Source organism: Theobroma cacao, chromosome 10, assembly GCF_000208745.1.
Source record: "Theobroma cacao cultivar B97-61/B2 chromosome 10, Criollo_cocoa_genome_V2, whole genome shotgun sequence".
NCBI lineage: Eukaryota > Viridiplantae > Streptophyta > Magnoliopsida > Malvales > Malvaceae > Theobroma > Theobroma cacao.
The window spans coordinates 21,074,809-21,086,615 of NC_030859.1; the positions used below are offsets into that span (position 1 = coordinate 21,074,809).

Below are 11,807 nucleotides of genomic sequence, written 5' to 3' on the forward strand. Positions count from 1 at the left end.
CAACTTGAGTTGAAAGACTTATACAGCATTATCTGAGCAAAATTCTGGTGTAAATCTGGCCTATCAGAATGGAAGTAAGCCTGGTTGCTGTGCTTTCAGGCAGGAAACTGTTATACCATCAATTTTTTGCATTACATTGAAACTGAATTGCTGGTTTCAGAATTCACACTTTGGGTATTACAAGATAAGATTCAGCCAACTGGCTCTCAACAATTGTATTTCGAATGCCAAAAACTGGTACAACTGTACAATATATGTAGACATCTGTAGGTAAATTCTAGGCAACTCCAATGCCAACTATAAGTTCTACAAATCTTTCTTTTCCTTGATGAAAAAAGTGTAACTAGTGTTGTTGGAACCTTATCCTACAAGCTGGTAACTTTTGGGCAACACTATTTTACTAAAACTGGTAAAGAAGGTTATCAGTTAACAAAGGAAAAGCAAATTAACATGTAGTTGTCGATTAGCTGCACGGTGCACAAAAAGGGCAACCTCTTACTGCAAATGAAGATGCCAAACAGTCTGAAACTTGTAAGCCAACTATGGACCAGCTGACACCGCTATTACACCTGTTTAAACTGTATGAGATAACCTTTCCAACCTTAACAAAGAAGAACAACAAGAAACTCCATACAAGTCGGACTATATTGCACTGCTCTTCAACTAATGCCATCATCAAAGCAGTTCGTAGAACATGTTACTTCTCACAAACATGTTGATAAATGAGAAGGATTTTGACCTGTGCATCTTCAACTCCCAAAGAAATGTGAAATGAATCATCTTTCAGAAATTTTCAAGATGAGGACCCAATCTGCAGCTTTGCTAACTGCGTTTGACGGTGTCCTAAGTAAAATGCTGTCACTATCCAAAGTAAACAGACCTGGAGAGAAAAGAAAAATGATAAACAACCTCCATTGCCCTTGGTTAAGGACACAAACAGTGAAGGTAAATACATATATAAATACAAAGACATGGATAGACCACCTTATGTAGTGATTAAAAATTCTTATACACTATCTTTTTAACTCTGCTTATTAATAAAATCTCTATAAAATCATATATCTTTCTTTGGAGAAAATCCAATCAAAATTTATTAAACACCTAATTTAAGAGGCATAAAAACAATTTTATAGTTCAAACATAGTACTTAAAACTTCAACATTCAATTTTTCAGTATTGGATTTTTTTAGTTTATCAAGACAACAGCTAAGTGGAAAAATAGCATCATGGAATAAGGAAACAATAGGTGTTCAAGGAATTAGGAGTCTTCTTGCATAGACAATTATGCTAGCACAAGTAGATAAAAGATTGTCAAGACGTACAGGAAGTGCATATAGAGACACTGTTGATATCCTCCCATTGAGAATGCTGAAAAGTAGTTTGTATATTCCTGCTGCTGTAGCATCCCCAAGTCGCTGGACAATTACATCGATGCATATCTGCATTAGGTTTTCAGAGCAACCACGATTAGTTTTTTTTTTTTTTTTAGAATTTCACAGACTAATTAATTAAGTACATGTCATGCAAGAGGACATTCCTTTTCCTTTTTTCTGATAGAATGTAATAAAGAGATTCTAGGAAGTATTGAATACATATTTTGGAATGACATCTATCTAGCCACATTTTGGAAATAAGCACTGTTTGCACATAGCCTAAAAGACTACTTAAGGTGCTTCATCTCAACTTGAGAGGTTTACTATACTAAAACGAAGTCCAGTTAAATACTAAAGACAAGATTCGCACATACTGCATCCCTGAAATATCTTGTATCAATTAAAGCTTCCTAATCACTTCAAAAGAAAAGAAGGGAAAACATAAAAACACATCAATGAAATTTACATACCTTAGCTTTGTACTTCTCATCCTCAGAAACAACGGTAAATAGGAGTTCTCTTCCAGGCTTGGTCACAACATAATTGACCACCTGAAAAGTAACAAAACGTCAAAGAGTGATATGTACTTTACATTACTACTGTAAAATACAAATGACTTAATTTTACTCTTCCTAACCTATCCAAATTTGCCTTGGCAAATATAAACCTATAGAGTGCAATCCAAAGTAAAGCATAATGATAACAGTAGCAAAATAGATTCCACGTGATTAAATAAAAAGGGCAAAACAGTATAGAGGAACAGAAATGAGACAGTCAATGGCAGCAAACCTTTCTTAGGGTCTCAGAAAGGGCAACCACTTTCCAAGTTGGCCATATAGCAACTGCAACCAGATTTGAGAAAGCAACAAATGGAGTGCAACATAGAGCTATAGTAACCCCAGCAACAGTAAGAATGCGCCCCTGTTGAAAAATAATATTGGTAAAAGTTAGGATATTAAATAAATGAAAATGCCGCAGCCATCAATGACGTGGACCCCACAAGACCATAGATGTTAAAAAAAAAAAGCTTATCTTCCTTATTGTGACGTGTAAATATTAGATCAAAACAAACTGCAGAAACTCATCTGAAGCATAGCATACTGTTAAAGTAAGTTGTCCAGTGAGAATAAAAACAGCAATAAAGCTATTTATCTGGGCAAACAATCTTCTTCTGCCAACTGAGCTTGCAACTGTCATGGCAATTACATTTACTTTCTGCAATGAGTAGGGAGGGGTGAGGTAAAAGTGATGAGAAAATATACAGCAAGCACTTATTATAAAGCACATCACACTAAACAAGAAAGGCCCTTACATAATAAATTAAACACTATGGGCATAGTATTGTACACTTTGAAGCAAGTACATAAGGAAAAAAAAATGCTTCCTAAAATTTCAGAACCAGTGGAACAAAATTTTCTCCAGTCTGAAGCCCTAACCTAGTTACGTTTAGCAAAAAACAAGGAAACATAGTCAACACAGTCAAAAAGCATATAAGTACTTTACACTTTTATATATTAATGTAGGAGGAAATGATGCATTTTCTATTTAAAGTCTACTTTATACTCTTATTAAAGTCCCTGACCAACAGAAATATGGCATAATCTCTAGAAAAGCTCATAAATCACATTCTACTTTACATTTTATTTCCTTAAGCCAATCCTAGATCCATCAATGGTCTATAAAATCAAGTTCCATGCGGATTTTAAATTGTTTGCTCAAACAAAAAGTCTATCTCCAGTGTACAAACTCTTAAACACTGCATACTTTTGCCCGAACATACATAAAATAAATACAGTGTCTCAGAATATACATAGCAATGTTTAGTAGCAGTATTTAGCATGCAAAGTAGGTAAACTCAACCTACATGTATGACTTAAACAATAGTTTTACCTGAAAATAGAAGAAAGAGGAGACAACTGCACTCAACCAGAGGAACAATGACACATGCAACAAATATGTTGATGACAATATGAGCCGCAGGCCGTCTAAGATGGCCCAAAGCTGAGGCTCCACCAGAGAGGTAGTTAGTTTAGGAGAAGAAACTTTGACAGCAGATGCAGTCTGCTCATCATCAGCATCTTTTTGTTGATCCAAGTCAGCTTTTCTAAAAGAAAATGCAATTAAGTTAGAAAATAGGAGGTTCAATCCTCAAAATTCATGTATGCAGGTTCATGATAAACTTGCAAAGGAAAGTAGAAGCCCTTTTCTAAAAAATTTTCCTACAGTTACATACAGTGGCAGTTAATCTCTAAGGGTGCAAGTCATGATAAGGTAAGATGAATGAAATTTAGTCACTTTATATTGGTGTAGTGATTCTTCATTTAATATTGAACAATCAACATGGCATCCACGAATCATACACCTACTACCCCCATTAAATTGTATTACTCGACATAGTAAGCTAAGACATTATTTGATAAGCCATCTCTCATCACATGCTTGATGTGAATAAGTAAGATAGGCAGAATTCCAACAATTGTTCAATACAGGTAATAAATTTCATAGTTCACAAATGTCAAGGTCTTTCTAACTCCCATCCTAATCATACAACAAATTCCAACTCCCATGAATTCCCCCCTTCCCCCCACACCCCCCCCCCCCAAAAAAAAAAAAAATCTAATAAGATGCACTATTGCAGTCTTTCACATATTAACTGCAGAAACAAACATATTGAGTTTAGCTAACCTGATAGGAGATAACTCTTCAGGGAGATGCGCTATATCCTTGCTGATCCCTTTCGATGACTGTGCCGCTAGTTCCATCAAAATGGCAGCAAATAGGAGTAGAACTGCGAATAAACAGAACAAAGAAAAAGAAAAGAAAAACTACTAAAAGACCAAATATTGACAACCCTACATGCAGATAATCAAATGGGGATACATACATGACCCCAGCCAGGCCATTCCCGTGGCAAACAAAGACCCAAAAAGCTGGCCAAGCGTTGCACCAGCACCAATGAAACCAAACAATCTTGAACCTGACTGAACCCAAAACAGAATTTGAGGGCACACAGGAAATCATAATCTTCATAGAGAAGTGGTGAAAGCATCAATACCTCATTATCCATGACATCAATTACTCTAGCCCAAGTTGAAGAGATGGTAATAAGGTTAAGCAGGGAAACCTTCCAATAAAAAAGGAGAAAAATCCCATTATTAAAAATGAAAAATAGTAGATAACAGTTTGTAGCCAAAACTAATCACAAATAGATTTCATACCCAAAGGAACAATCCAATTCTCACTGAAACATAAAACCAACCATGGTTTCCCCAACCTATGGAATCAACAGGGCTGGCTTGATCAATTTTGACTTTTAGTTCAGTGGAAAAGGCAACTGAATCCTACAAATGATTTGCACCACACATCACTACAAAATGATATAAAGAATCAATTTTCTGATCACAAACAAGGATCATACATGAGAAGGAACACCACCTCATGGGCCTTTTCATTTACCTTTGACTGGGATCGCATTGACTCCGTTGACGAAGTATGCCATAGAATGAAGAATACAACAAGTGATACACTAAAAAACCTGTGTATCAAAACCAAAGCCTGAAATTTCAAGAAGCACGAATTATAGAATCATATGTAACAAAACATGAAGAACATTACTGGTCACAAATAGTTATGGACCTCAAAGAATTTTTCGTGATTTTAAAAGGATAAAATGACAAAGTGAAACACACAGTCATGCACACATCACTGGAACTACAGATCTCAAACTTAATTATTTACAAATTATAGATAGATTTTAATGAAAATTGAAACATTGACTTAATAAAACAAGCCACAAACAACGCCAATAAAGCACAATGTTGCATCGCTTTGTTGGCATGTTCTTTAAAAGTAGTTTTTGACTAAAACCACATGAAAAAGAGATACAGCTTAACATGATAAAATTGCATAAACAAGCATATACAAAATGTGGATAAGAAAATCATTTCCACTACTTTTTGGTTCAATGCTGAAGGCTGTGCATCAACACACAGAAGAACATGGTTTCTAACAATGATCACATGTATGGTATTCTCTTATCCATTTATGTGAGAGGGGGAAGAGAGTTGCCTTCCACTCTTTAACCCAACATATAGATATATAAAAATAAATAAACAAAGTCTTGCAAATGCTACTTTATCAACGAAAACAAAAAGAAACGGTGCTAAACGTTCCATTTCATCCCTCCCAAGATCCCACCTCTGGAACCCTAACCAGCTCATTTACTCTTTACATGCAGTATGATTCCAAACAGAATGGCCACATTATCAACTACAATAACAAAAGAGCTAAACTTTGCAATCCATCCATCAAAGCACTCCACTCGACTGGAACAATAGCCAGGTCATAACTCATAGCTCTTTACATAATCTAAGCAAAGATTAACCGCAATTAGAGCATACTGGTTTAAAGTAAAATTCAGCATTTTGTTGTTTATGAAAGTGAGAATTTTAACTTTTAGTTCTTCAATACTATCATTCGCTTTTATATTCAATCGCACTTTTTACCTTTCACACTCAGAAACAAAAAGCAAGTAGCAAAATCAACAACTAAATATAATTTCTACATTATAAACAACAAAAGAGATAAACTTTACAATCCATCTCTAAACTTTCTATATCTAAAGACTGCCCATTTTCAACTTTTCACTAAAATTCCAAAATCCAAGAACAAAAACAATAAAAAAAATGAATTACGAAGTAAATTGATATATACCTTGACTTTGGAAAGATTAGGCAAAGAGAAGATGAGAGTTGAAACAGGAGCAGCTATCAAAGTCAAAAGTAATGACCCAACAAACAATCCAGGCAAATTAGCTAATCCCAAGGAAATTGCCCCTTCATCCCTCAATGGCAGCACCACGAAATAAGCACACAAAACCTGAAAGAAGAAATAAAAATAAAAAAGGCCCAGATTAATAATATGATTTTTTTATTAAAATTGAATCCATAATTCTATGTAATTATGACTTACAAAGAAGAAACAAGAAGAAGAGTGGAGCAGAGCAGGGATCTCATGAGGGTGCGCTGTAACGAATATGGAGATGAATGCATCTAAACGCCTCCTACCTATTAATTCTATCATTTTCATTTGTTTTATCTTTCTGGGTTTTCCTGGATTAATCAGTTGAAAACGAAGAACTGGATCAGAGAACTATGAAACATCATTTCAATGTCAACGGCGAGAAAAACAGGGGAGCTCAAAGCAGAGGAATTTCCAAAGATTTTTAGTGTATTGCATGAAAGCCCCTTTAGTTTATATGATATTGTGTTTGCCTCAATATAATTTACTATTAGCAAATAGGCCTCAGAAATTTCACAATCTTTCAAACAAAACTAATAAATAAAATTTGGTTTAAAAAAAAAAACCTAATAAGGCAAAGGTGAAAGGATTGGATCTTAACCTTTAAAAAAATTTCATTTGGATTGTCAAATTATTTTGTTAAAATTTAATATTTATATTTCAAATTAAATGACACGTCATGTAAACATTTTATTAATATATTTTGTGCACTTTTTTCAATTATTAATGAAATAATATAACAAAAAAATCAAAAAAATGAAATTACCTAAACAAATTTAAAAATTTAAATAAAATAATTCAAAAATTAAAAATTAAAATGGGACCAAAATAACAAGTCAACAATGATGAATGAAATTTATCTATAAGGTCAAACCAAACCTTAATGCCAAACCCAAACTCACTTTAAAATTACATTTGCTTTTTAGAAAAAAAAATACAATTTTTAATTACTTGAAAATGTCAAACATGAAATCTCTAACATATGTTGCAATATAAAATTTAGGGTAAATAACTCCTTAACTTTTAATCATAATTTTATACATATCCATTAATTTTTAAAATAGATAGTTTACCTCAGAAGAATATTTTTCGTTAAACACATAAGTCCAACCATTAGTCCATTGTCAATATTTCTGTTAATTTAATGACGTTACAATATTGAAAACATAATTTTATCCTTCATCAATTTTAAAAATTACCACATTATATAAATTATAATTTGTTATAAAATAAATTTAAAAAGAACAAATAAAGATAACTTAAAAGAATAATTAAAGAGAATAAAGAAAGTGTTTAAGAGGAGAAAAGAGATATTTATTGAATTGTATCTTTACAAATGAAGTGAAGGGATCTATTTATAGGCTAACAACCCCTTGAATCATAATCCTAATCTAATTCTATTTAAGAGTTCAAATCATACTACATTTCTTGTATTTTGCCTTTTAAGCTGTTTGACTTGGTCTGTACTTCTTGAGTCACAATATAATGGATATTCACATATTTATTTATAACACTCTCCCTTGAATGTCCATTGTATTAAGAATATGCCTCGTTAAAACCTTACTAGGAAAAAACTCATGGGAAAAATCTGAGTGAAGGAAAAAGAGTACATAATTCTTTTATAAAATACACTTTTGAAATACTGCCTCATTAAAAACCTTATCAAGAAAAACCCAATGGGAAAAACCTTGATGAAAAAAAAGAGTACAGTGCCTATTTTACTCCCCTTGATGACTGCATTACAGAGATATTTAAAACGGCACATCTCAATCTTTTGTACCAACTTTTCAAATGTTGCAATCGGAAGGGCTTTAGTAAACAAATCTACTAGATTGTCACTTGAACGAATTTGTTGAACACTAATATCACCCTTTTCTTGAAAGTCATAAGTGAAGAAGAATTTTGGTGAAATATGTTTTGTTCAATCGCCTTTAATGTATCCTTCCTTTAACTGTGCTATGCGAGCAGTATTATCTTCATATAACATTGTTGAAATTTTCTTCTTGATTGACAAACCACACATTTCTTGAATATATTGAGTTACAGATCTTAACCAGACACATTCATGACTTGCTCATGAGTTGCTAAAATTTATATATAGCTAGAAAAAGTAGCAACTATAGTTTGCTTTATAAAATGCCATAAAATAGCCATACCTCCATATGTGAACAAATAACTTGTCTAGGATCGAGCTTTTTATGTAGATCTGATAAATATTATGCATCTGCATAACCAATTAAATCTGATTTTGATGCATTTGAAAAATATAAGCTCATATCCATTGTTCCTCGAAGATATCGAAGTATATGTTTTATTTCATTCCAATGTCTTCGAGTTGGAGAAGAACTATATCTTGCTAATAAATCACAATAAATGAAATATCAGGTTGTGCGTTGCTAGCAAGATACATTAATGCTCCAATTGCACTAAGATATGGTACTTCAGGACCAAGAAGTTCTTCATTATCCTCACGAGGTTGAAAATGGTCATTTTTCACATCTAATGATCTTACAACCATTGGCGAACTCAATGGATGTGTTTTGTCCATATAAAATTGTTTTAGCACTTTCACTATATAATTAGATTGATGGACAAAAATTCTATTTGTTAAGTGTTCAATCTGAAGACCCAAACAAAACTTTATTTTTTCAATATCTTTCATCTCAAATTCTTTATTTAAGTAATCTACGATTTTTGATAACTCTTTAGATCATCAACATAAATAGCAATTATCACAAATTCAAATATGAATCTTTTTATAAAAACACATGGGCATATTTGATCATTTTTATAGCCTTCTTTCGACAAATATTCACTAAGGAGATTATACCACATGCGTCTGGATTGTTTTAATTAGTATAAATATTTATTTAATTTGATTGAATAAATCTCCCGGGATTTCAAATTTTGTGTTTCAAGCAACTTAAATCCTTTAGGGATTTTCATATAGATATTATTATCAAGTGAGCCGTATAAATAGGCTGTAGCTACACTCATTAGACGCATTTTCATTTTCTCATTTATTACCAGACTAGTTAATATAGAATTATAATTGTGTCCACCACAGAGAATATCTATTTTCATATTTAATACCAGATCTTTGGGTAAAACATTATGCGATAAGCCGTGCTTTATATCTCATAATCTCATTTTTCTCATTTCGTATTCGCACAAATACTCATTTATATCTCATTAGTTTTACATCATTTGATGTAGGGACTACAGGTCTAAAAACTTTATATTTTTCAATTAAATTCAATTTCACTTTGATTGCGTCTTTTCACATTGATCAATCATTTATATGTCTACATTCTCCAATAAATATAAGTTCAAGATCCTCGTTTTTCTTTCATAATATTGAGCTCTATACAAAATATCGTCGACGTTTATTTACCGGTTCCATTTTTTCCCATCATGACATAATTTTATTGAGATATCTTTATTTTCACTTATTTTAGGTACCTAAATTTCTTCTAAAATTTTTCTCAATTATGTCAGGGGTCTCTTCCAGAGTTTCTACTTCCTCTTTCTAACCATCTTAAATATTTGCTCCTTTTCTTTTTCAAGGATTTTATCTTTGAAACCAATTGATTTCCACGCTTCTGACGTGCCTTGTCCCATAGGGACATCAGTGCTAATAGAAGCATTTGCAACTGGTATATAAGATTTAGTTATTCCCTTTAGGTCAGTAAATATGTTTGGCAACTGATTTACTATATTTTGCAAAATAATTATCTTTTGAACTTCAAGTTCATATTGCTTTGTGCGAGGATCAAAACTAGATAATGATAATTCACTTTAAGAAATTTTCTTTTTCAGCTACTTATTTTCTCCCCCTAATGTTGAAAAAATTGTTTCATCAAAATAACAATTAACAAATTTTGTCATGAATAAATCTCCTATCAATAATTCTATATATTTAATTACAAATGGAGATTTGTATCCAATATATATTCCTAACCTCCTTTGAGGACCCATCTTTGTGCGTTGTGTTGGAGCAATTGAAACATATACCGCACATCTAAAAAGTTCTTAGATGGAAAATATTTGGTTCCTGACCATAAATCAATTGTATAAAGAGAATTTATAATAACTCGTTTGGCCTGATGCATACAAATGTTGTTGCATCCAAAATGACATGCCCCCAAGTCAACATTGAGAGTTTGAATTTCATAATTAATGGCCTTACAATCAGTTGGAAGTGTCTAATAAATAATTCTATTAGACCATTTTGTGTATAAGCATAAGCAACAGGTTGTTCAATAGTTATTCCAACTATTATGCAATATTAAAGGCTTGAGATGTAAATCCACCAGTATTATCAAGATAAAAAATCTTGATTACATAATTAGGAAAATGTGCTTGCAAATGAATAGTTGCAAATGTCAATTTGCAAGCTGATAATAAACACACATGTGACCATTTAGTCGATGTATCGATTAAAATTGTAAAATATCTAAATAGTCCACATGGTGGATATATGAATTCACATATAACCTTGAACATTATTCAAAAACGTAGAAAATTGAATCCTAACTTTAGCTGGTGATAGCGTTATAATTTATTTACCTTCAGAACAAGCGGCACATAAAATTCATTAGATTGAAAAATTTTCTAGTTTTTCAATGAATGATCATATAAATTTTTTATCATTTTTTTTGCATCATTATTGATCTGAGATGGTCGAACTGGTCATACCAAATATTAAAATCATTAGTAAACTTCTAGTTTACTATGAGTTTTAATTATTCTAATATTTGTATAGTTTAATTCTAAGAACAAAGCGAGTAATTTTTTTTTAACACACATTTTCTACTTGAGATAATAGATGTAATATAGAGGTATTAAATGTCTCTTTCATTCGTTGTCTCAATATGACATATATTCAAACAAATATCTTTAAAACTTAATAAACGTCTTTGAAACTTAATAGAAAATGATACATCCTCAAGTTAGTAAAATATTAGCTCTTCTAGAGCCTTCAATTAATCTTGTACTGCAAGATATTGAATTGACATTGATTTTTTTTTGTCAAGTAGGGAAAAAAATTTATTGTCTTTAAATATAGTGTGTGTTATAGCAATATCTGCTAGACATATATTTACATCATAGATCTTAGATCCAACAATATGAATATCCATAAATATATATAATAAGAAACTTACAAGTTAACATAAAAGAATATTAAATATAGAATTAAAACATATAATAAAAACATATCATTTAAACATAATAAAGCATCTTCATAATATAGTTATACTAATTATACCAATTACTATTAAGTTCATTCTCAGATATTTCTATTACCAATCGAATGATCAATTCTTTTTTCAGGACAAGAAAATCAATAATAGATATTTTTTTACCAATCATGTAATCAATTCCTTCTTCAGGGTGGATAAATATCTTGATGTGCTATATCAACTTGGCCATGATTAAAATCATCACAAGATATTTTAATTTTTAGTGATACTTGATAAAATTTAAGATGTACAACAAGTAAGTGACCAGTGATCTTTCATGCCACATCAATGACAATATGTTTTCTATATTCCTTCTTTTTTTTTTCTTTCAATTTTTGTATTTTAATTATTCATCCACTTTTGATGGATTGAAAGTATCCATTCACTTTTA

General features: G+C 31.7%; 1 protein-coding gene across 3 annotated transcripts; it reads right to left on the bottom strand.

Annotated features, from left to right (window-relative positions):
* LOC18587428 lies at window positions 70-6,571 on the bottom strand. Of its 3 annotated transcripts, none has more exons than XR_001929883.1 (13): window positions 6,345-6,571; window positions 6,087-6,251; window positions 4,830-4,928; window positions 4,592-4,714; window positions 4,429-4,497; window positions 4,258-4,354; window positions 4,059-4,161; window positions 3,264-3,477; window positions 2,459-2,588; window positions 2,163-2,294; window positions 1,844-1,924; window positions 1,323-1,439; window positions 70-880 (listed from the first exon to the last, which is right to left on the bottom strand). XR_001929883.1 is itself a non-coding variant. In XM_007011193.2 (13 exons), the coding sequence occupies exons 1-13, from the start codon at window positions 6,459-6,461 to the stop codon at window positions 794-796; spliced, it is 1,518 nt and encodes a 505-aa protein (XP_007011255.2). In that variant the 5' UTR covers window positions 6,462-6,566; the 3' UTR covers window positions 70-793. The 3 variants fall into 3 exon arrangements, 2 of the variants coding, with proteins under 2 accessions (XP_007011255.2, XP_017984842.1); XM_007011193.2 differs by having other exon boundaries at window positions 2,475-2,588; window positions 6,345-6,566; XM_018129353.1 differs by lacking the exon at window positions 2,459-2,588 and having other exon boundaries at window positions 6,345-6,566.